The following is a 27149-nucleotide window of genomic DNA, read 5'->3' as shown; positions in this document are numbered from 1 at the left end:
ATCCTTTTCCATCCAGGAAGCTGAAGGAGAGGACGGCAAACAAACACATGCATGGATACACACACGAGAAACAGCAACCTCAGTTGTGTTGTTATATTTGCCGATTTATTTTCAAGCTCATTGTCTGGAATAATAATGGCTTGTGGGTTTTGATGCATTTGTTGACAAACATTTCACAGGTTCTAAATATTGGTCATTATAATTCAGATTTTGTCTTTGAAAGTGGCCACCGGTCATGATATTCTCTGGACTGAAATATTCAATAGTTTGGCCTCTAGAGAAGCAGCATCTACTGAAAACACTTTAACCAAGATGTGTATAGATGTTTATGTGTATATAGAATATAGAGGTGAGTGAAAAAAAGTAGCTTAAATTTATTTTATGTTTTCAAGCAAGGAAATATCTCCCCTCTTGGGGGTGGAGGACTATCCAGATGTAAGACCACACACAGTACGCAGAGGTCAAATAATGACTCATCAGCCTTAAACCTGGGTTCAGGTTCTATGGCAGCCACACAACGGTAGCTTATGACAGCTCAGTGATATATGAGAACATGGAGGAAGAGCTTTCTTCCATGCTTGCATCAAATCCCTGTGCTGAATCTCCAGTCTTGTCTTGTATTCCAGGTTGGAAGAAGAAGCAAGGGAATTCCAGCGGGGAATTCCCGAATTATACTCTTACTCCTAGGATCGCGGGAGAACTCAGTGGGGTCAGATCTCACGGGACCCAAAGGGACATGTGGAATTATATATAATTTATCCATTACATTACATACACATTATGCATATAGGATACAATTACGCTCAAGTAAGACTCTATGTATGTCACATTCTGTGTACTATAGGTCAGTGTTTTTACTGGGTTAACTGGTTATTTGGATTTAACTGATTGCCATGTTTACTCTCAACGACAATCGTTAAGACTGTAGACTGAAGAGAGGTAAGACAGAAGAAGGATGGACACGAAGCAGTCCCTAAGTTCTTACCAAAACACACAAGCTCAGTTTAGGAACAGTCTCGTCATAATTAAAAAAAATGTAAGTAAGACTTGGCACTGATGGCTCCGCTCCTAAAGGAGGGCCCTTTAACCCTAGCCCTGGGGGCAAATACACTTCATTCAATAAATGGAGGCTAGACACAAACAGGTGCAATACTGCCCTCGAGAGTTCACGGTTCTAAGTTCTTAATTATCAGTTCAAAGACCGGTGGGGTCTGGGGTTGTAGTGACAAAGCTTTGCCAGCAGCAGCAGTGAGAGGCAGCATCAGTGTAGCAAGAAATGAGTGAGGAAGGAGTCCCATTAAAATGAACCACCTTGATAAGACATTGGCTGTTAATCAGGCCGAGAATTTATGTCAGCTGTTTGTCAGGGCATACGACTACCGTGTCCAGCACTGTTGGCGGGATTGTTCATGTTTTGTGTATGGATATCACAGTACTACTATTGTTGGATAGTATTTCATCACATACAACCATACAATAACATCGACTGGGCATCTGCCAGTCCTGGAAAAGGCCCCTTGGTACAAAGGATGTGGCATCATGTACGGAGGCAAAATGTGATTTGTGAATTCCATATTAAATCCAATCGATTTAAAATTCAATTCAATTCTATAGGCCTACACATTTTGCCATTATGACTAGAAAGAGTAGACCACAAAAGAGGCCAAGAGAGAAATAGAGGGTTAGTACGCAAACCATCTCCAGCCAGGTTTCTTTAGTCGCTGCCATGGCCCTCTTCTCAAACAGCTTCTGAGCATGACTCTGCAAGCAGAAAACTATGTCAGCCTGCACTTCTGGACTCAGATTCAGCACCATGTACTTCAGCTTGTCGCCATACTTCTCCTGAAGGTCCTTAACAACAACCTTAGCCAATGACTTGCCCTCAGTGATATACGGAAGCTGCCCCTTAACAACGGTGAGTCCTTTCCTTGTTTGAGTCACTAGACGAGAGACGTGAAAGGCCTTCTCCTGGTCAGAGAGTCCCTTGAACGCACCAGTCCTTTTACAGACATTGACGGCCACATTGGAGAGGAACAGAAGGGCCTGCTTCTCGGTCTCGTCTAGAGACAAATCTGGTTTGGCTTTCATGACTGTAGATGATTTTGATGGGTGAGTGTGGAGTAATGGTTGGTTGGTGTTTTGGTGTTTCACTTCTTCCTCTTGTCTTGGAGGAGCAATTGTTTACTTAATCGAGGGCTATACAGTAATGCAGTGTAATGATAAAAGATAAAAGGATGATGAAAGGATGGAGACATCACACACATCATCATCAAACATCATGTAGAAAGGTTTTTTTTGGGGGGGTTTATTTACTTTTGAATATCCTTCACCAGTTCAGGGAAGGAATTATTCACTTATTATGAAACGTGACCTTTTAGTCCGAGTAATAAAAGATTAAAGGATAACGAGAACATTTCCATTTTCCTAGAACACGTACTAGTTGTCATAGCTGAGTCATGCGTGTCTGTCTATTTCTTCTTCTAATAATAATAATTTCCATCAGGCTGTTATTCTGCCCTCCACAGTTCAAAGTTCCAATCATATGCCGAAGCCTACAATCACAGATCGAAGTTGACCTTCACTCTCTTCTTCTCATAACCTCCAGCAGGTTTAATCACAGTTTGAAGTTCTTAATTCCACATAAGGAAAAGCAAGTACTGTATGTGTATTGCCCAAAGATGTGGTTGGTTTAGGGCTACATTTAGGATGGATGTTGATGTTTTAGCAGTGATGTACAGGTGAGAACCTCAGCTGGGTGCAAAGTGAATTTCCTTTCATTGCCAAGGAAAATTGTTTCATGGTTAGGGAGGGAGGGGTGATTATCGTATTTCACTGATAAGCAGCAGCAAGTAGCTGCTGCTTATCACAGCAATCCAGATTTGTTGAGTCAGAGTATAAGTGACATCACCAGACATTCTGGCACAAACCCAGGATTTCTTTGGCGACTTCAACCCTCCGCGACCCTAAAACACACAGGCTTCATCACTCACCCCATATTACACTCCCAGTTTACTAAATTGGAAACTGCAGTACAGCCAGGGCCTCATTCCAAATGAATCATGACACTTTATTTTATTATTAATTAATTTATTTTCTGGATGAAGCTATGTGGTAAGGCAGCTGGGTGCCTGCAGCTATACCAGAATGTGTTGCTGTGTACACTGGGAGGAAGAAAAAGGAGAGTCTGGAGTGTGAGTCATACATGGCTGCTGGTCATTAGGAGGGGGGCAACGGTTTTGTCAACACTGCCGAGAAACAAAAAAAACAACTAAATTAGTTGCAGGCAAATTTAAGATTTTATGTTGATAATGTTTCATTGCATCATCTCTTTCAAACTGTGAATCATCAGCTTTTTTTTTTTTTAATGGGGTGATTGGCAAACATGACGACAGATGCTTGTGTGCCATGCCTCTGCTGACTCTGCTCACTCCGCAACATACTCTGCGTCTTACACTGCTGCACTAACAGCTGTTAGCTCTGGTGAGCTCCGGCTCCAGTTAGGTAAGGTAACAGCTGAGTCTGCAGATTTGTTTGTTACTTGATTTGTTTGTTGCCAGAAATACCTCCACATGCCACTTTCCAGATGCTTTGGTGGCGTGTTTATCCGCTATACAGGAGGATAGTTTTCCTAATTTATGTGCATGCATACACAAATAACGTCACTAAATAAACATGACATCACTGTTGTCTTCTAGTCATTTCCAGCAGGCTGGACACTGAGAGGGATACTGCTGCATACAACTACAATCCAATTATAATATAGCGTCCTTTCTGCCAGACTGTAAGAGTGCTGGTGGTGGTTTCTCACACACACCATGCATGTCATGCCACAGGGGGTGGAAACACAGGGGTAGAAAACAAATGAGTAAGCAAATGAGGCTTTAAATCTTAAAACAAGACAACACAACCGCAAAGGAAATCCGATTTTGGATCCCTGCAGCATTGGAGATCGTCTTCATGTCATCTAAATCCCTCTGGACTGAGGTGGATTTAACCGGTGGAATCAAATTAAAGATAGAGCCTGAATTGTCCTGATCAGCCTGTTTCACTGAGAGTGGGTGTGGAAGGATAGCATCTTTACATATGTGCACACTATAGAGAGAAAGGGAACGATGAAAAAAAGAGAGATGATTCTGTATCAGACCTCTGTGAGCCAGGAGTCCAGTGCACTCCAGTTAGTACAGATTACCTTACACTGCAGCTGCTGCAGTGTAGGGGGTTAGAGATAGATGGAGAGAGAGCGTTCAACACTATCGAGCAATACACTTAACCCATGAGCATATGATATATATATATATATATATGTATATATATATATACATATATATAGACATACATATATATGTAGTCATATACATTTTTACATTGTTGGTGCAACACTGGATCAGACAAGGAAATGTTAGCAACTCTACACAGAGAATAAAAATGTATCAGCCTGTGGGTCTCATTAAATTTACATCAGTATTGACCTTACTGTATACAGGACAGGAATTTAGTCTCAACATATTGTGACAGTGCAGCCAAGGAGAAGCAGGGTGTGGTTGTTAGGAAACACCAACATTTATATTCTAGCAAATTCTCGTGTTGGGTTGCTCGGGAAAACTGCATGCCTCTGTTTCCGGACACTGGAGCTCCAACTTTATATAATATGAAAAAAGTATATTTATGTATAAATATAACATAACAACCACGTGCATGTGTTGACTGCTCACATACCCACATCGTGGTTATGCATCATTTGATAATTTGACCGGGTAACCTACCACATACAAAGCTACTCCTGTGTATTTGTTTCAAGGCACCAGCAACACATTTCTATCATGTCGTTATCAGTTTTCTCCCTCACTCAACCAGGAACCAAGGGCATAAACCAAGTGTTAGATACAAAATCAACAAAGACGGACTTGAACACAGGTTAATTTCTATCAGCAGGCAACACATTGTATGTTCCTGCCGTTTCAACAGCATCTGTCATCGGAGGGATTATCGTTTATTTTGGCAAGCTTTAAATGTGTTGATATCGTTTCATTTCAGCTCATGTACTATACGGCATATGCATGAGTTTTCAGTACGGCTGAACGATTTGGCGAAAATATCTAATTTCTTCTGACAGTGATTTGAGCTATGATTTTAATTGCATTAAACTATGCAATTAGAATGAAATGATTGTGCAACAGATTCAAAGTGAGATGGATTATTGCCATATGGCACCATCAAAACATTTAAGGATCACTGTGTAAGATTTAGTGGCATCTAGTGGTGTTGTTGCACACTGCAATTGACTGAGTCCTGGTGCAACATGGCAGACTTCCTGGAAGAGGAAGGTAATAGAAGCACAACAGCTCTTGATAACATGATTTTAAGCGTTGTATTCAATTTCTGTTTATGGATCCCAAGTAAATTATACACGCTAAGCACTAAATTACACTAAGCAACAGTTGGCAGTAGATAATGAGTTTTTGGGAAGTGCTCATTTGAAGGATTGCTTTCATGCAAAGACAAATAAAAAGGAGAGACTGCAGCATCTGCAGTGTTCCACTCTGAGGTTGATCTACGTAACAATGTTTAGGGCAGTGTGGTTTAGTTGAAGTGGATTTGTATGTGTCTACGTTTGCTTCTCTATTGCAGCGGTTACGTTCTATCTTTCCCTTGAAAATCTCACTGCCAGTGAAGTTTTTCCCCCCTTTCATTTAGCCACGGTCTTTCCTTTATCAGTCCACTTTTTCCCTCTGCATCCATTGATTGTCTCTCGACCTTGTTCTCCCTCCCTCCCTCCCTCCCCCCCTCTGTAGTATAATAGTCGGCAGAGAAGGAGAGAGAGAAAGAGAGGCCCAGCAGAGCGTGAAATGCTCTGAGCTTTTACTACAACTGGCAGCAGTTGACTGCATAGTGCACCAGCCATTGCTGCGGTTACCCGCAGCAACACTGCACTGATAGAGCAGCATGCTAAGAAAAAAAAAAAGAGTGAAAAAAGTAAAGCCAGTGTGTTCTGCATGTCAAACAGCAGTTAATGGGCAAAGAAAGACATGCATACAGGCACATCGTCTTCCCAGTTTAGCAAAGAAAAAAATGAATTATGGTTTCCTTCACTCTTATAAAGTATGAACACAACAATAGTCTGCACATGCAAAACTGAACTGAAAACCAGCCTTTATCAGAGTCTTTGGATTTGACCTGCCCATTTCACTTTCCCCAGAAGAGAGTAGTGTATGTGTCTGCTACATGTTTATTTTTCATGACACTCACACACACACATCTCTCCATCACACTCTTTTCCCCAGTAAAACATCAAACAGATAGTCAAACATTGTTCCCACAGTGAGGACGGTCTTCCTCTTTTGGGAAGCCACGTGACACCTAGGCCACTCTCTCTTTGTAGTTTTCCAGCTGGCCATTGTCTTATTTTAAGTGTAAAACTGAGAAAATAATCAAATGCAACCTGAGGCTTAAGCAAACAGCCCGAGTTGACGGGCATACAGGGCCATGTGGAGTAAATAACAAACACAGGACACGAACAACAGCTACATCTGTTCACCTGCCAATTTCACATTCACACACACAAACGCACACTTGGCTTCCTGTCTCTGTGGAGCCTCTGTGATTAACATGGAGGATGAATTACCTGGTGAGATTCAGTTCCAATATCACAGGCCCCGCTCGCCAAAAAATTAACATCACCATAATAATATTAGCCTGCTCATAGTCATCCATTAAAACTACTTAGAGCGGACAGGCTGGGGAAATAGACCAGCACTCTTATTAAAGTGCTTCCCATGTAGATAAGCACCGAGCAAAAAGGGCTACATCATAGATGAGGAGATTCCACGGGCTTAAATCTGGCTCATTTCATGTTCTTCATTACTGAACGACTCTTAATCAACCCAGTACAAGAGATGTTTGACCTGGTTATTTGTTGCACAGAAAGACGATGTCCAGGGAGAGTTACCTCATTAACATGTGAGATGATGCAGTTGGAACTTCAGATGTAGTCCTTTGCAGTGAAAGCCCAACAACGAAATATTTTTTTAAAGAAATCCTCAGAGATCTGACACTCAAATAATCACTGCTCCCCTAACATGAATCAAGGCGGAGGCAATCCCTTTAAGTTTCCCTATCTGAGCAAGAGCCTACTTGTTATTAGGGATGGGTAAAGAAACCCAGTATTAAACAAGCCCCCGAGGCACATTTTTGAAATAACATAATATTAATAAGTGCTTACATTAACAGCGCTAGCTTTGTCTATGACGGATTTTCGCCGTGTGTATCAGAGCGTGCCAGGTGCAGCGGCTCGAATAAAAGGTGGCAATATGAGCCATCTTATTCATCACATTCAGACAGCAAATTCACAGCGTTTGACAACCTATAGCTCGTAGCACGTCTCCTGTGTCCCCCTTTACCTCAGGTATGCTATGTGAGCAGGAACTAGTGAATAGTAAACATTAGACAGAATTCTGTCTAACATTATTAGAACTGTTATATGTAATTAATCCTATCGAGTCTGAGCAAAGCCCCCCTTTAAGTATAAACATACAGTATATTGAAATCCAAACTGATATACATACATCCATTTTGGTTTAACTGGAGCAGCTACAGCAAATCATCCTACACCTCCCTTTACTTCGGCTACTCCAAGCCAAAGAGGACAACAAAAAAAGTTCTGCAAATAAATATTTTATCTTAATATAACAGTATACTTCCAAATAACTGCTTACACATAGCACTGTTTTACTACTTCAAAATGTTCCGAATGAGAAAAATGTGTTCAAAAGATAACAAACAGAACCACAAGAGTGTTGTTAAAGTAGATTGATAAGCATTATCGGAAAAAGTAGCAGTACTGTTTGAATCTTAACGATGCCCGTCCCCACTAGGGAATAATTGTTTAGGACTAACCTTCTCTGATAAGAGATAAAACCATTTTAAGCTTTTTCACAGTAAAAGCCGTGACTATAAAAAAAAAATCACGTTATCATGAGCAAACACAACCCTTTTGTCCATGTCCATAAAAACCTGGCCTTTGTTTTCAACGTCGTCCTCTCTGAGCGGCAGTTACAGCTCCCAGTTACAAAACCAGACATAGAAATAACAAGAAAAAGGACACTTCATCCAGCTGGTCCAACTGCCCATACTTGTTTGATTGGATGAATTCCCAAACATGTGCAGAGGAATTGTAACCGGAGCCATCACTGACAAGCGGGTGTGGCTGTATAATGGGATAACCCTTTCCTCGAGCAGCTGAATGGGTTCGGGAGGCAGAGAGCTGCAACAAAGCCAATGGAATCAATGAGCCTAAATGTAGCCCGAGGAATGTTGAAGTTTACTCTTCTTCATCATCATCATCATCGCGGCTCCCGTGAGCTGTGCAGGCTGCGTCACTTGACATCACTTGAACAAAGCAGCAGGTAGTTGTTCGGAAGCATTTGTGCCATCATGACTGCAAAATGAGTCATACCTCAACAACAGAGGACCTGTCCTTTTGCAATACGAACAAAAAAGAACATATTTCCCCCTTATGTAGTCTTTAAACTTAATTAGTGGCCTGCTACCACCATTTTTCCCCATCACTTGTCTTTTATCCCGTGCCTGCTCTGCTTGTCTCTTTCAAAATCTCTCGTTTTCCTCTACCCTCTCTCTTGCTCCATCCCAGTCGTTGCTAAGGCAATGGTGTTTTGTGGAGGCAGCTGGTTAGGGCTCATTTGTCTAGCTGCTCTCTTCTCTTCTCTTCTCTTCTCTTCTCTTCTCTTCTCTTGGCTAATTTAGACACTCTTACGTCCTGAATAGTCACTGATATTTGGTCGAAAATGACACATTCCAGCATTGTCAATGTCGCTCCTTATGGTTATGGAATTAAGTTTGAAGTAGGATTTTTTTTTTTTTTTGCTTGAGTACTGGGACAGTGCTGATTAAGTGTCAAACACAGTGAAGGAATCTGAAGTACTTATGGGATTGTGTAATGATGTTGACGAGGGATTTTTGGAACACTGATTGCACTCTCCTTTATTACAAACGTCGTGGCAGCCAGCCCGATATAAAAGCTGACTTTTGAGGAAAGTGAGATGAGAAAATGCCAACGCATAAAAAATGGTATTCAATCACTAAAAGAGTACTCACTCAGAATCACAGACGATATGTTTCCAGTCAGTGTGTCGCTTCAAGTAATCGGCAGATCGTTAAACCAGAAAAGCACTAACAATGAATCGTCGTTCAAATCGAAATGGCAATTTGAAACAACGCCATTAGCATTTCAATGCAAATCATATCTACCATATAACATATATTTGTGCAAGACATAAAACCGATTATGCCGATCAGCTCCACAAGACTCTGTTTGTGTTTCACAACAGCATGACTGAAGCAAGACACCTGCAGCACTATGGCTAAAAAACTGCCAAAAATAAACCTAGTCATTCATTTTGACTTTGTATTTTAATCACAGCTACTCCGTGAACAGCAAACAAGTGCTCCCTGAACAGCAGTGGCAGTTGCTGGATGCTTTGAAACAGGGGAAGCTCATTTCAGGCACAGTTATTTATACATAAATCTTAAAATAAGTTCTGCAAACTAACAACTATAATAATGTTGAGGCTGCTACGTGAATATGAAAATCACGTAATAAACAGCTGATTTTGAACGAACACGTTCTAGTCGCTAATTGTGCAAGCTAGCAAGAGTATTGAAATGTAAATACGACACAAGCTGAGTATTGAAATGTAAATATGACACAGTTGCCTGACTACGTGCCTGCCTCGGCTAATGACAGCAGTTGCTGTTTCCTTCACCACGCAGCTCCAATTAAGTTTCCTGGATGTGGTCTGGACAAGTAACATTACATAGAAGACAGATACACAACACATAACTTAGATCATAGAACCAACATCAATTCTCTCTTTATCTCTTTTTCACTCTTTGTAAGTGTGTGTGTGTGTATGAGAAAACTAGGTCATGGACTGCAGGGTCGAGGGGACCACACTGTTTGGTAATCACACAGCGGGTGATATACAGCAGGTTCCACACTGGAGTTTTAATATTTTGATGGCATCTCATGAGGAAATGCTCAAATTTCACAGCAAATACTGAACTGAAGATTGACATAAAAAGTGGAATTGCAAATCGAATTGCAATTGGATGTGTGGCAACCAGTGTTTCCCAATTCAACACACCTGATTCAAACAGTCCCACCCACAAAAACATGCAGGACAGGGGTCCTCGAGGACCGGGATTGGGTAACACTGCGTTACACAAATCATTCTACAAAATGTGTGTAAAGCCATGAACAGTCACTTTCATGCCTACAGTTAAACACATACACTCCGATACTGGCATGCACACACAAACACACACACACACACACACAGACGAGAGGTGTAATTATCATGTACTTTGTAATATGAGATCACAATCTTCATACCTCATGGTGGTCTGCGTGTGTGTGTGTGTGTGTGTGTGTGTTACACAGGGATGGATTGTGTAGAAGTGTGTGCATGTATGTGCACAAATTTGACCCTGTGTGTTTGAAGTACGCACAACTAAAGCAAAGTCTTCTTGTTTCAGGTTGTGTTTGTGTGTATATACAAACTCTTCAGAGTGATTTGACTGTGGTATTTGCATGGTGCTGTAAATGACAACTGCTTTGTTTTGAGCATAAATGGCTCCCTTTATCAAAAACTGATCATTTGGGGAAATCAGACTTTGACCTCTTTGCACTATTAGTAAGTAACAAGAACAGAGATTAGGTGATTCATTCTTCTTCATTCATTCTTCTGTCAGACTTAATGTCAACATAAACAAAAAGCCACTTGAGAAATTATGGGAAATATGTATGATTGCACCCCAGGTGCAAGTCCCACATTCTTCAATGCAGGAATTGCAAAAAGCCAGTCTGTGCTGGTTATTGGAGTGTGACATCCCAGTCTGCTGTCTCTCTCAGTGTGTGTGTGTGTGTGTGTGTGTGTGTGTGTGTGAGACTCACAGGGTCAAAGGGTCAACGCTCAAAACCAAGCGTGCATGTGCACTGGTTCTTGCAGTGCTTAACCTCCGTGTGTGTGTGTGTGTGTGTGTGTGTGTGTGTGTACCTGTGGGACAATCTGTGTCTATACATGCATTTATTTGTGTCCGTTCACCTTCATGCTTCGTTTTCTCATCTCCTTTGACCTTAATGGATTTGTATGTGTCTTGTTGCCAAGGAAACATGGGTTCATTAATAACTAATGAACCATACAGTCCATGGATTCATTATACATTTAACAAACTAATACATATTTAAACCTGACTCTCTTCTGTCTAAAAATACAGCTTCATTGTAACGGCTATGAAAGAAAGTTTAAGTGCTGGCCTATTTTGTATCAAGTGGTCTGGTAATTCCATCTGGACCATCTTTTTAAAAAATAGAACCTCTTAGGTTGATCTGGATGAAACTGCCCTTTGTATATGACAGGCATGATGATGCTAGTTTGTTGTAGTAGAAAGCAAAGTAGTGGCAAATATAATAGGAAATCATCTTCAAAAGTTATTTAGACCATTATTCAGCCTTGGATTTTGAATTTTCATCTTCCCAGTGCAGTTTGTCATGTGACGGCAGAGCTAAAGCCTTGCATCTACTTTAATCTTTAAAGACACTTGCAGTTAAAAAAAATTAAAGCACGCTGAAATTATTATTATATCATGATTATTTCAGATCCAATAAAAGTTTATTTGTACAGTGCCAATTTGCCTCAGAGATTATTTAAAGGCACTTTATAGTACTTTAATGACTGGAACAATGTACAAAGTTTAGTGGTTTTGGAGATAGCAGCTAAATAATCAGTGGTGTTGTTATTAATAATAACTGTTGTGATGGCTGGAGAAAGGAGTGGTAATGGCCGGGCAAATAATGTCTACGAAGTGAACAAACATTCTTAGAGATGCATTGTGGGAAACATTGTTTCTTGTTTCCCACTTATCAAGAATTTTAAAAGCACAATTATCTGCACACAAACATATCAAATATTTCATTATCTGACTTTTGTCACAATCATGTGAACATTTTTATGTTAATAGCCTTTTCTGCCCTAAATAGATTGTGTTTAGAAACATAAAATAAGATAGATAAGTGGTTGCAATCAAGAGTAGAACTAGGATCAATAGTACTGCTAGTAGTAGTAGTAGTAGTAGTAGTAGTAGTAGTAGAAATTAAGCTTGTTGAAAACTGCCATCTGTATTAGTGCTGGACAGCAGAGTTTAACCACACACACACAGGTTTCAGTGAATGAAGCCAGAAACTGAGATGATTTTATTTTGACAAACTCTCACACGCTCACTCACTCACGCATGGGAGGAAAAAACAGGGATGTTGATTTCAAATTTAAAGTTAATTTATAGAGGAGTCAAAAACTTTTCGTACTCCCACTTCTACGCCATAATGAGTCACATCCTCATCCCATAATCATTTAATCTCCCTCGCTATACCTCTACGAGATCTCTCCCTCCCCTGTTTTCCTCTCTCTTTATCCGAGAAACAAAATCAGGGTAGAGTCAGCCTGGAGGTAAATCTATTTAGATCAGCTATTTTCTGCCTTCGTTTTTCCCAGAGGGAACATATCAGAGCCCGTTGCGCACACTGTGTTTCTGTGGGAACACACGTTTTCAAAAAAAAAAAAAAAACGTCAAATGTGGCAGTTTCCTGGATATTCTTCATAACGTGTGCATGTTGCAAAAATGTTTACTGTACATTTACTGTGGTTGCAACAACAACGACGACGCAGATGTACAGCACAGATAGACAAAGACAGCATTTTCGACTCATGTCACATTTAAGTTGTGAAACTTTACTCGGGAGACAAAGAACAGCCAAGCATTTTCCTTAGCATGTCTTATGTGCATGTCGCTGAAATATGGAAACAAATATGGAAAAGAGACCTCATAAATAACAAGCATGACTCTGAAATCTGGAAGGAACGAGTCTCGAGAGCACACTCATGGACACGCAGGCCTGCACACAGTTACCAGGACAGCCAGAAGGACAGTCCATCATTTGATTTGGACAAAGTGTTATTAAAACCCACTTAGCCCTGGCTGTAAGAGCTACAAGCTATGGAAACTATGCAGCCTGCCACAGGCTGAGAACGACAGCACCGCCGACATCTGCTTCTAATCTGACCAAAAACAGCAGAGACGTGACAGACCGAGTTTTAGACGACGACGACCCTATCCCTCCCCCCCCATTCACTCATTAAGACGGTGCACTTTGATTCATGTCCTACAAACCCATCCCAAATACAGCTGAACATTTCAAGCTCTGCAAGCAAAACTTCCAGACCGAGCCTTACTCCTTACTCATCCCCTCAACTCCTCCCCCCCGCATGTCTAAACATGTTTTTTTAACGGACCCACATGACATCATTAAATCTTTACAAGCCCATAACAGCAGACGATAGAAGCCAAACTTCTATCACAGAGGAAAACTCAACAAAAAGCAGTCAGGTCAAATGAGGGTAGTGGACAAATAAAACAACAGCAAATTGTTCAAGCTGCAGCTGTGGGATCATGACCTGTTATATTCACAACATACAACTAATGTACTTAAAGTAATTAATAAACAGCAATTAGGCCAATTAATATAATGACTCTAATATCAGTTATTGACAGGATTTTGCACGAGCAGGCTGCAGTTTTTCAACGACCGCTGACAACTCCCGTAAAGTAGCACATGGCCCAGATCGTAAAACAGGCCAGAAAACTGTGAAGTTTATTGTATCCTCGCTAAAGCTTCAAGTCTTACAGGCCTACGGGCCACCATGATGAGAAGGCTTTACAGCAAACTGTAATTCCTGTTGACATCTTGAACACGCGTACCCAACAAATGTGTGTGTGTGTGTGTGTGTGTGTGTGTGAGAGAGGATGAGAATGGGACATAAACCAGTTATCCGCCTTTTTGAGCGTTTTACAGAAAACAGTCATCAGCACACAAACTCTACGGCCCCTCCCTTGATTTGTGTCAAATTAAAAAGAAATTCACCTCTCGTTGTGAGAGCCTTTCCAGGTGAAGTATGCATGTGTATTCAATACTGTAAGTGCATACAGTCCATGTCAAAATAGCCTATAATAAGCAATTTCATACATGATCCAACACACACACACACACATCATCCATTAGATGATGTCAAATGAACAGCTCTCACAGGGCAATTTGTCATCCTCACACTGTAACATCAATCATAAACCTGGAGATTTGCACCGACAAATCATTTCATATATGTAATGACATGACATTCAAGCCTTGTGTAACAACTCTGTGAGCTTGATGTCAGCTTAAATTAAAAATACTTATACACCATCTAATGTATTCACTTGATTCAGTCAATATCTGAGTCAACGTTTTCATCAGTTTATCACATTACCTCCTAATGCTGAATGATCAAATAAAAGAAACCAAAAAAAACAACCTTTGTGCACTGATTCACTGCAACATTACTGACAGTAAGATATTTAAAGAACAAAAGAAGAGAAAAGTCTGTTGGTTTTAACCTAAAGTGGTGAACATTATCCAAACAGTTGGCTCGGAGAGCTAATTTACCACATTGTGAGAGGACTGGGATACAGAGTAGAGCAGCTGGCATCCTGAAATGTGGTCATGTAGCAATCACGAACCTTACCATCAGATAATGACCCCTCTCTGTTAGGCCAAGCAGAGCTTTGAACTGTGGCTGCGGCATTTTACAGCAGGGATCCTTAAATAGAGTTTGGAGATCTTTTCACACAGGAACAGATGACAAAAACCCTTCAGTCAGTTGCGTAAAAGGTTGCTCTGGGATGTTCTCACACCGTACAAAGCCACCTGAAAGGGCAACTGGGATACTCTTTGTGTAGCTCAATTAAGGCGACTAGAAATATGCTCCTTCTTGGCGTTTCTCCAATTCCCTGCTGCTTGTTTGTTTATGTTCCTGCTGTTTTGTATATGCTTCCAGCAACCCGCGCTGAACAGTCCAACCAGGTGATAATAATTCAAACCATATACCATCTGACATGAAAACAAAGGTGACTAAATGGTACCGACTGTGCAGCTATCCAGCATGCAGAAAACAAAGTATCTCACTGAAGAAAAACCAAAACAGCAGCACAACAGAATCCAAAGTAAAGAAGAATGAAACAGACAGATGAGGATAAAAGAATTAATGTCAAGGTAGAAAAACGCAAACGGGGGCAGGAAAGTGTTGTTTTTGTCGAGTTCCCATGGAGCAGTCCGTCCACTGCGACCACCACATCTCACTCACACCCTCACTTTTCTCAAATCATCCGCATAAACATTTGCAACTTCACACAAACACAGGGCGTAAAAAAAAAAAGATCAGTTACTCACAAGATCTCATCGTTCTGAAATTCCAGGATTCCATGACTGTCTTCGAAGTCCTCTCCGCTGCCTCGCGCGGTCCCTTCCACTGTCTTGTACGGCAGCATGACCACGCCGCGAGCCCCAGACGTTCTCAGCACCTTCACCTCCATGGTGCCGACGCTCTCGCTCACATGGCATACAGGCTCCTCAAACGTAAAGATACCGGCGTGGTCGTCATCGAAGATGGTAACGGTAGCCGTGGCGGGTAAGCCGAGACAGGCCACCGAGTCCACGTGATTAGCGGACTCGCCTTCCTCGGGCTCTTCGCCTTCTGATGACAACACCTTGACGTTGGACAGGTGAATCAGGAAGTTCTCATCCTCCTCAAAGATGTCATCATCAATGATCCCCACGCGGATCTCTTTCAGTGTCTCGCCGGCCTTGAAGAAGACGACACCCTCGGTGAACTCGTAGTCGGAGCCGGCGTTAGCGGTCCCGTCCTCCGTCCGGTAGTCCACAGAAACAGTTTTGCCCAGGTCACCGCCACGCCGCACCACATTCACCGCCACTGTGCCACAGTTCTCAAGGCACTGGTAAGAACCAGGCTCAAAGAAGATCTTGGAGATGGGGTCATTATCGCCGATATCGGAGCGGACCTCGTGCATGCTGACAGCCTTCCGTGCCTGATCGGCTGCATGTTTCTTCAGGATGTTGCCAGCACCTGTCATCAGCCGGGTGGCCTGGCAGCGATAGAAAGCACGACTCTTCTGCTGCTGGCTAAGGACTTGGTAGTTGGCAAGCTCAATAAGTTGTTCCACCTGGTTAGCAAAAACAAAGGCACACAAAGACTTAATGAAATCATGCTCGCCAGAACTAGTGGATGCGGTACGGAGGGGAAAAAAAATCGAGTTTAATAACATGTCTGATTCAATACAATGAATGGACTGATGAACATTGACATACAAACCCTGTGATCTCATTAATCATCCCGTTATAATGTCGTGTCTGACATTTATTTTTTATTAAGTAATAAGAATCAGATTGCTCAAAGCTTTGTGAGCTCTTACACAAGAGTACAAGATGTGCAAAATACAGATTCATGACTGCAAACATCTATTCCACGACGATATCAAGGGAATCGTTGCATTTAAGTGTTTGTGGAAGGAGACAAACAGTCTAACCTCACAATCAGACACACAGGATCAGTGATAGATGTCAGAATATAGAGCTATATTACAGTACAGCTGTATTTGACAACTGACAGCAGTCAGTTTGAGTTGGAAGTTAAGTTTCATGGTCCTCACTATTAATCAGGTCAGTCAGGAAAATGGTGTCACCAGTAACAATCAGCTAAAACAAAAAGAGGATCTGACTTGGGAATCCAACTCTTTTAAGCTGCAGATGTAGGTCAAATGAAAGCTACAACAGTTGAAATCTTCATGTCAACATACGAGGAAACGAAATACGCACACTTGTATTTGACTCTGGGGTAATCACCCTGTGTTAATGGATGTAAAGACAAAGGCAAATGCATAAAAGCTATTCTCGTTCATGTAAGAAGAGTTCAGCAGCTTGTCTTAAAGCATGTGGCATACATGATGTTACTTTGTCTTAATCATTGTCCAAAAACTTAGAGGAGAAACTTTGCCACACAAAATTATATTAAGTATACATTTTAGAGCATTTGTGCTTGCATTTTTATGATAATCCTTCTTACTTTTTATCTAACAAGTCACGTTTTTATAAGCCGACACAAGAAGTCATTTTTCATAACACTAAAGACTAAACTGTTGTTATAAGGATTAATTGTGTTGAGATTTTTATACTCGTATGTTTGTGTCATGCTGGATCAATTTCCTGTATAATTAGCAGATTAATCTGAGTGGTTGTTGAGAGCTCAGCAGCGTTCATCACCATAAACACTTTGATAAAAGAAGCTAATAAAGAGAGTGTAATCTGTATCTGGTTATTTTGTCATTTCATTTCCTTAAGTGAGAAAAACAGCCCTGATGTGAGAAGCAGGGACAGTATTTCACACAGTCATTGCATTTTATGTGAAGTATTTTGTGCAAGCTGTGCTGCCCACCTCTTTGTCAGGGTGTTTCTGTTTGAGTTCCTTCAGGATCTTGGCCATGTCTCTGCGGGTTTCCTCCTCATCCAGATCCTTCTCATCTAGATCCAAACCGAGTGGACCGTCGAGGAAGTCAACACCATGGGAGTTCAGCATCTTGCCATCCATCTCAATATCCACCTTGTAAGTGGAGAAGAAGAACGGGATTTATTCAGTGCCACAGATCTAAATCAAGCAATCATTTCAAGGAACAAGTCTCTCTACTGGTACAGACATGACAGCCAACTGAAAATGTAAATAAATCTATAATAACCATATAAGCAAAGACGCTTATCTTAATTAAATAATTAAATGTGAGTATGTACTGTATGTATAGAGCATCATATAAAACTAAGTTTACATTTGCTTGAAGCACTGCACTTCTGCAGCATTAGCATTTGTGGTAATATTATGTATACCTTAGGGGGAAGTGGACGATCGCCCTCCGTCTCAATGATCATGCCGCGCTGCTTTCCCGTGCGGTAGCGCTTGTACACGTATTTGTAGAACAGCAGGCGGCGGTCGGCCACCCAGGCGAACAACACACAGATGGGGAAGAAAAAGAACGTTAGCAGCCCCTCCCACACCTGCACAACACCGGGCGAGATCACAGACAGGATGAGGTAGAGCCAAATGTAGGCGAAAATACTCCAGGTGGCCGTGACGAAGAAGACGCGCAGGTGCTTGACCTTCCTCGTCTCGCCGTCAGGCACAACATACACACAAAGCCCGATAATGACGAACATGTTAAACGCGGCAGAGCCCACAATGGTGGAGGGGCCCAGTGTGCCAGCCTGGAACCCATGACCAATGACTTCTATGACAGAAAGTAGGATCTCAGGAGCCGAAGAGCCCAGAGCCATGAGGGTGAGGTTGGACACGGTCTCGTTCCAGATTCGAACAGTAGTGGTCGTGGTTTCCCCATTTGGTTTCTTGATGGTGATTTCCTTTTCCTGCGACGTGATGACCTCTATTGATGCCATGAAGCGGTCAGCAATGATGGACACACCCAAGAACATGTAGACCAGCGCGACAAAGTAAACTGTTGCCCGAGCCACCTTGTCACCAAATGATGGATTTTGGGGCTCCCAGATAGGTAGGACCACGCCCCTCATGCAACGCTCAGCCAAGGAGCATTCCGTTTTATTCGTGGATACTGCCGAAACTGAGCCGCCCAGGTTCGGCTCAGGGGGGGCACCAGCCAGTGAGGGCTGGATCTGAACGAGGAGGAGGACTGTGACGACGACTAGCCTCAGGGCAGGGGTCAGGACGGAGGGGCGATCCCTGCGACCCATGGTGATGTCCAGATCAGCACTGAGAGGAGACAATTAATGAGGATCTTCAACCTTTAGGAAAAAGGAGAGAAAAAGAAAGAATTCACATAACGCCTTTAAAGAAAGTAAAATATGACACAATCCAAAAATCATGCTTCACTATGCACAGGCTGTCAGAGATGTAACAGCATTTTAGCTGAGTCATGTTCAGTGTCGGATAATTATGTCTTTGGAATGGTCAAGTGGTAAATGCATCAGCACAAATGTGTTGTTAACAGCTGCATATTTTAAAAGGTATAAAATGACTGCACCAGACAGACATCGATATCTGTAGATACTTAGTATCAGACATGACACCGTGATATCAAGCCATCATCACAACATTTCAAACACATTTGTTTTCATTTTCATCTCTTGATGGACAAGACAACATCTCTCATTCCCACTCGCTGTAGATTCTGTGTTCGAACGAGGGCTGAAACAATTACTCGATGAATCGATTACTAAATTAATCGCCAACTATTTTGTTGAGGATTAATGACAAGATTTTTCAGATTGTTAAATGTGAATATTTTGTGGTTTCTTAACTCCATTCAACAAAGAAATCATTAAAACTGACATTTGAAACAAGACATTTGAGAACATCCTTTCCATGTTTGAGAAACTAGTTACTATCATCAGATGTTGTGTGGGTAAAACTTTGTACTTTATCTTCATTCCATGCCGTAAAGGGTAACTCCACATCTGTTATAATCAAAACTGTTAAATAACTGTTAAGTAAATGACAATTAATCTCAAAAGCACCACAGTTCACTTGGATACACAACATCGCTGACAAAGTTTCACTGAAGACATTCAAATGACCACAACAAACATCAACTTCAGCCTCTCAACTGCTGCATTAGTGTCGCAGTAATATCCTGCGGTGCCTCATGTAACCTGACCAGGAGTGGCTCTCTGTGATAACAGTGGACTTCAGTCAACAGCACAAACTGAATACACAGATAATTCTGTGTATTCTAAAATGTATTTGTATAGCTGAACGCTTAGATAAGGATATCTGCAGGACTAAAGTTGTGATTTTGATTGGTGATTTGGAATCATAAACATCTTGAATGTGTGTTACATTATCTACATTTTAAAGAAAATGTTGATGATTTTTGCGTTGCACTCAGGTTTCAGACCATTCAGTTGTACCAAGAAACTGAAAGTGAAAAGAAAAACACCATCATTTGGTTAGAATTTATTTATATTAATTTATTTCTATGAAGTTAAAGTGCCCCTGAAAGGACACTATTCAGCGTACTCGTTCCCCCACATATCACAAGCTATTTTCACATTTCTGGTCATCTGGGTTTTTAATAATCCATCTGGTCCTAATTTGTGTTGTGGGTACACACATTTTTGTCTAATTATAACTCCTGCTGCATATTTAAAAAGGTGTAAAATATGGACGCAGGCAGAGTAATAATAATAATAAAAACAACAAAATAAAACATTGCTCAATTAGCTACACATTAGAATTACCACCCTGCAATTGTGTGTCTCCACTCGCCAGTCAAGTTGCAGTACATATTTATATTCAATAAAAGCGAAGACAAAGTATAGGCCAAGAGTTTGTGTTGTGAGATCAAAGTGACCTTGACATCCCAGGGAACATTTACATCAAATGTGAAGAAATTCTTGTATGGTTTGCTCGTTCACGTCATCATACAAATCATATTGTACGTCATAGCAGGGGAAACTCAGTATCTTGTGTGTGTGGCAATGACATTGACATTGTTGATCCCAGTTGAATGCAATTGTACATACTGTATCTTCCATTAGTGGAGAATTTCAGTATTAATACTTCTTTTCATTTTTTTTTGTTGGATTAGATTTGGGCAAATCAGCTCTATTATAAATCAAATTAAGGTGGAAGTGTATGAAGTCTAAATCATTGCCATTCACCAATCAAACAGTTGAGTCATTTCAATCTCAGCCACTTGTGTGATTCATCATGTAAACAGCAGACTGATGGCGTTGTTATTGAATTTTCCCATTAGCACAACTAGAATAAAAATGCTCTCAGTAAAAACTAAGTTCCACAGCTCTAGAGAATCGTTGACACCGTTTGCAGAGTGACAAAGCTGAATGAGAGCTGGTGAAGCCTGAAACATAATCAGGCCAGGGTTTATGGTTCTCGGTGCTGTGTGGAACAAGTTCAGATTCATCCATGATTCTGTTTTATTATCTCCTCACCATTTCATTAAAAGAGCAGATGACAGTGACACACCTGATATTAGACCTCCCCTTTGTATTGATGACTGCTGCGGTGAGTGCATTTCTTCCTCCACTTTCCCCCTCTGTGTTTCTGCTCATTGCTACCCTCCCTTTCTTGTCCCTGGCTTCTTTCTCTCTGTGCTGTGTTTTGTCTGTGTGTCCGTCTCTGTGTGTGTGTGTCAGCTGGATGAGGCACTTTGACTCTGTCCTGCCTGCATCTGTTCCTGATCAGCTCAGAGACTCATTGAGACTCAGTGGTATATTAAACCTATCTTCACTTTGCCAGGTCATCGACACTTGGACCAACTTTGGAATGCTGTCCTGCTTTTCTCTGCTCACTCTTGTGACCTTATTCCACAGGTCCGATCCAGTTTTCCTGCCCTGTACTCCTGCTTCGCACACACAGGTGTGGTTCCCGCTGCGATGCTTGTTCCAATCTCCAGAACAAACCCTCAAGAATCCACAACAAACTGTCTAATTCTACTGAAGTACAAGGATCAATGACAACACCTAAAGACACGAATCCCAGATCAGCTTAGAACATTCCTCAGAAAATCTCCTTGCACATTCCTGCGAGCACGCATCCATTTCCCAATAATTAACTGTTCACACTGTTACATGCACATGCGGCACAATTTGCCAGACATCAATAGTTAAAACACCAGTGGTTGTAAATTACCTCTGTATATGACACACGTTCACTCACGTTACCCAGAGGCTGTGAGATCCTGAAACTGTTTAACCAGGAGATGTTGTTAAGTACGCGTCCTACGTCCCCGACTCACTGTCCAACATCACCGCGAAAGCTGCATGCACAACACAAAACACATTCCCAGTGTTTGACTGTTCGCCCAGCGTAATACACAGAGAGTACGTGTGTCTGTCCTAATGTTAACAGCTCCTTGCTGCATAAATCAGACGAGGTGTAATACTTAACCATTCCACGAGTGAAGGGTTTAAATATTTGGGTAAGTGCTGTGTTGGTGTGGACTGAGTGGACTCAGCTGCGGTCTGAGAGTTATTTGGTCAGATGTTTAGATATTCAATTGCAAACAAAACGGCCCGTCTACTTAATTATATTACAATTCATTGAGCACATAACTAAATATGTTCCTCAGTAGCTCCGTGCTTTCTTTGTCCTTCCTGTGTGGTCACACGGGACTTTGTGTGGCCTTTACGAGTAATCAATAATTCAGCGTGCACTGGGATTTGGTTGTTTTCACTTAAGGATGTCATCTTTCTGTCAGGCTGTTGGCTAACGAGCATTCCGTTTGTGCCAGCTAATTTCCCTAAATACAGTGTTTTCTTCTTACCAGTGGTGACTAAGGATTTTAAATGTATTTAATTAAGAATCGTGCTGAGGGAGTAGCCACGTCTGGCTAAAGAAGTGTCTAAATTATTGATTTCGGATGATTATGCTACGTTATTGACACAACAAACTGACAATACAATGCCTTGCAACTGAGCAGATGTTGCTGAGGATGTTTATTTCCAGCCGGTCAGTGAATTTAAAGTAGCAGTTCACAGTCACAAGCCCGTCTATCATCTCACTGTACACTAACATCGGCATGCAGTGTAACAGTTGGTAATGTGAGAAATGTGAGAATCCGCTCCTGCAATTCATAAATGCAGAGACAACGCTCCCGTTCCTATTCTTTGCTCCGTGTCTTCCTGCCAACTGCGTTAAAATTCATCCTCACGGACACAAATCCTCGCTAAACATTTCTTACACAATCCTGAGTGCTTTACACTTCATCACGCTATCATGAGGTTACACTTCAGATGGCTTACGATAATTACTCGGTCTGTTTAGAATTCTCTTGTGTTGTACAAATGCTCTCCAGCTCTCGCTTTACTTACAAATATTACCGCTCTATAGGATGGTCAAGGAAAAATGGAAGATTTAGCGGATATCGCTGCCAAACTCGAGTGGGTACGTCTGCTTTTGACACTGTAGCCGCTTAGTCACAGTCCACAGTGGCTGCAAATTTAGATTTGATGAAAATTTCAGCATACATTGCCATTAAAGTCCCTTTGTGACCTGAAAAATGTAAGTCAGGAGAAGCGCAACGTTCGACAAGCCAATTGTGCCTCTGAAAAAGACAAAAACATTTTGCCAAGACAAAAATAAAAACTGGACCACTGAATCCTGCTGCCCAGGGGCAAAAGCAAGAGCGCCACACACACAGTTAAGAAAAGCGTAACCATGTGCTGCACTTCAGACAAGCAGTTCTCACTTTGTCCCAGTACTGTCATTCTTTTCTGAGCCAATTGTGAGGTGACGACGGCTGAATAGAGGAGGGAGGAAGAAGACAGGGGAGCGCAAACGACATGAAAATCACTTTCATGTAAGGGAACTGACATCATGACAAGATTATTATTTAAAAAGGTAGATGCTGACCGTGGGGTCACACGGTTGGTGTGGTGGTTAGCACTCATGCCTGGTCGGAAAACAAGAGCCTTTCTGCATGGAGGTTAGGCAAATTGGACACTGTGAGAGTGAATGGTTGTTTGTCTGTATGTGTCATCTGTACACCGCCTTTTGCCTTATGTCAGCTGGGATTGGAACCAGAGCCCGACCCTGAGAGTGATACTAACTATGTGGACATACAGCATTCTGTATGTTGCAGGTGAGCAAAACATGAGAGCACAGAAAGAAAGACAAGGAAATGTAGTAAAGGTGTTAATAATAACAATAATAATAATAATAATAATAATAATAATAATAATAATGTCTTCAGGAAACGTAAAAGTGGTGAGAAATGAAAAGAAAATATGCTAATAAATAAATGATACTCTCATATTACATGAAATAAAATTAAAGGATTACTCAGCTACGCACAAGTGTGTATAAAATATACACACTTGCCTGTGCAAACAAATCAAGATTAATGGTATGAGTTTACTGTCATTAGAGAGATGATGAGCTCTTTGGCCTGGATCTACCTTGAAGCAGGTCTGTGAGCCAAACTGTCTTTTCATGTATTATTACACTTTGGAGTGAAGGGAAATGATCAGGGTGGCACGGCACTACACAGGACAACCAATATCCTGACTGTTGTTACGTGCATCTGTCCACAGAGTTTCGCCTGAATGTCCCGAGGGACACGTGGGAAAAGCAATGATGAGCATGGGGAAATGAACAAGCAATGTCCCTTATCTACCATGTTCCATTCATCCCCAGGAGAAGTTTACATGTAACGCTGCTTCAAGGAGCGGGTGATACCATCTGTATAAACAGCACATAAAGTAGGCAGAGGTCTGTTATAAGGATGTGGACAGTGGACAGATTTCCTCACAGACTTTCACGTATAGTATCCAGTGCTGCACAAGATAAAATCATTATATTTTCTTTTTTTTTTTTGCATCTCTTGGCTTTTGCTTTTCTGGCTTATTTACTTTGGGCTTAACCCGCCATGCTTCAGTTACGAGTGGAGTGTTCACGTGTTAGCATCTTTCAGCCCTGCTTTCATGTTACGGTTTCAGCGTGATGAGACAGCTGCTATCAGCGGAAAAAGCTGGAGATAAACCCCCCACATACAACAAAACTGCTGACGGACAAAGATAGCGGCGAACTGAGAGTGGAACATTTAGCAGGTAAAAAGCCAGATATTTCCGTCCAATCACACAAGCTACTGTACGACGACAGTGGAAATTAGAATTCAGCATTTTCCAAATATTAGCCTCCAAACTACATCTACCCTACATCTGTATTAACATCTGATAACACGGCTGCTCGATTATGGGGGTATGTCCTTGATTATTTCATACGATTACTTTTGTATTTACCTTAAAATAACTACATATTATTGTGTATTGTATGTAATCTCATTTGCATGTTCAATCCAGGGATTCCACTGAATGCTTGTGCACCATTTGTGCCGCAAATTGCCAGGTGATGCAGGACAGGAAGACAGACACCATTAAAAGCGCTATTTTCAGAATAAAATAATAACAGCAACAACAATAATAACAACACTAATAGTAAAAGCCCACGGTTTTTGATAATTGATTTGTTTCGATTATTTTGTCTTTGTAATCATTTGGGACCAGAATTGTAATTGTTAAATTGCACAGCACTAGATGATAGATAGATAAGATATGATGTATAAGATAAATGCACAATAGTATGTATTTATGGAGGATAACCGATTATGCCAGAGAGCAGCTGCTGTCCACATATTCCAAAAAAGAGACATCCAAGTCTCTTTGTTTTGCAGGCATTTTGATTGTGTTACTGTATCGTCTGTAAAATACATCTGTACTGAACGAGAAGAAGCACTGTAATGCACTGTTATGTACTCCCCCCACCCTTTAAGGCCTCACATTTGACAGCAGGGTCACAGATGCCAGCCCATCAGCGCTGCCTATCCTACAATTGACCTTTGATGGATTGTGAGTTTGCAGGGAACCCACCAATCGTCATATTGATTTATAATAAATGAGCTCACCCTCAGGGTGACATAGGTGGCTACCTAGCTTAGCTATTAGCTTATTAGCTATTCGATTATACAGTATGATAGAAGTCACAATATCTGTACAACTGCCACGATAGATATAGAATATTATGTACACACACAGGAGTGATTAGTTGTTTTGTATTCTTTTAGAAAATGTTGGATTTTTTTTATTCATCTCATTTAAATATTTGGAAAATACAACAAAAAACAACAAAAATGAGAACTGAAGAGAAAATACTCAAAATGCAAGTTCAAATTTGATTGAGAAATATGACATTCATTATGTCATTCAGTAAAATGAGGAGGACAGTAAACAGCTTCTCAGCAGTACCAGACTCAGCTCTGGGCTCATTTACATCTGTGGTCCCTGGGCAGGAAACAACACAACTATTAAGGAAATTAATTAACTTAAAGCCCACTGCTAATCTGCAGCATAATCAGCAGCTCTTTAATGTTTTCACTTTCCATTAGCAGAGGCATTTTCGTGACCCATCCTTGCTCAAAGATGACCCTATTTACTGTAAACGACAGTGGACGGGGCCACGTCTTGTACAACAACTGCTGGGTGCATGGAAACATAATATTACAAAAGTGTCATGCATTATCACCCATTGTAAATATATCAGTGTTTTTCAGCCTCATGCAAATAATTAAACCTATTTTTCATCAAATAACTAAAAAGGTATGAGCCAGACTTACTTTACGATATGTATACACCTCATTTACAAGTGACTTATCTATAACCTAGCAGTTGTTATACTTTCAGAAAGGGACCTGCATACTAATGTGGCATGTTCTCTCCCCCAGTACTGGCCTAATTATTGCTGAATGCACATCCACTGAGGAGCAGCCTGAATCTGGCATCATTTACACAAAAGATCTGATTTTCCTGGAAATTACTTCACTTAGGCTTTCAGTGTGGTTGTGAAACCCCACACCTGGATTGACTAAAGATCTGTTTCATCAGTAACCAAATGCATCACTGCTGGAGGGCAAATAAAGCACTTAAGACCTCTGGCTGTGTTTCAGCTTTTTTTCCATTGTCATCAATACAATTTTCATATCACCCACAGTGGAGGAGGAGCCCCTCCGCATCTGAAGTCAGCTGGAAAAGAATGGCCTGGAAAGCCCTGATGGTGCCCAACACTCCTCATAAAGGAAAGGCAGGGAAATGAGAAGCCACTGTCTGCCAGGTTTACAGGAACAGTTAAGTGATGTGTGAAGCTCTGCCATTGACTTGTTTCCTATAATAAATTTGTTTTATAAACGCAGCAGCATGAGGGCGAAATGAGCTTCTCCTAAAACAAAAACCAAAAAAAACCAAAAAAAACCTGATCCAGTTCTATCCCATTCAGAAACAAACTAAACCAGGGGGTCCGGACTCTCCCTCACAACCTGCACAGTCTGTACAGATGTGCAAATGCTCTCCACCTCCCCCCAAGACGAGAGGAGTGAGCACCACTCAGGCGCAAAGGATGGGGACCTGCAAAATTCCGCAAAATGTGGCACTAAGTGCGCTTTAGAGCAGAAGGATCATTAACCCTCCGCAAGGATTACCATCTCTAAGAGGGAATTTAACCCGGACTGCACATGTTTGTCACCGAACTTCCACAATGAAAGCCTATAAAATGTGCGAGGCTGGTTATCTGAACGTGCTCTGCATCCCTAATTATGATTCCTGTAGAAGTAAGCGGGGCAGCCGGGCAGACTTAAAACATGCAAGTAGGGGAGAAGAG

General features: G+C 41.4%; 1 protein-coding gene across 1 annotated transcript in view; it reads right to left on the bottom strand.

Moving 5' to 3' along the window:
* LOC122781596 (sodium/calcium exchanger 1-like) overlaps positions 1–21660 on the bottom strand; it is a 115605-nt gene extending 93945 nt beyond the window's left edge. The window contains exons 1-4 of the mRNA XM_044045370.1: positions 21633–21660; positions 17837–18763; positions 17394–17558; positions 15335–16125 (exon numbers count right to left, since the gene is read on the bottom strand). Coding sequence (XP_043901305.1) covers positions 15335–16125; positions 17394–17558; positions 17837–18712 — 1832 coding nt within the window. The 5' untranslated portion in view covers positions 18713–18763; positions 21633–21660. The remainder of the gene's footprint in view (positions 1–15334; positions 16126–17393; positions 17559–17836; positions 18764–21632) is intronic.
* Positions 21661–27149: the final 5489 nt, after the last annotated feature.

The sequence above is a fragment of the Solea senegalensis genome, linkage group LG15 (genome assembly GCF_019176455.1).
Source record: "Solea senegalensis isolate Sse05_10M linkage group LG15, IFAPA_SoseM_1, whole genome shotgun sequence".
NCBI classification, from domain to species: Eukaryota; Metazoa; Chordata; class Actinopteri; order Pleuronectiformes; family Soleidae; genus Solea; species Solea senegalensis.
The sequence above is the reverse complement of the archived record's forward strand: the minus strand, read 5'-3'. Positions and strand labels throughout refer to the sequence as shown.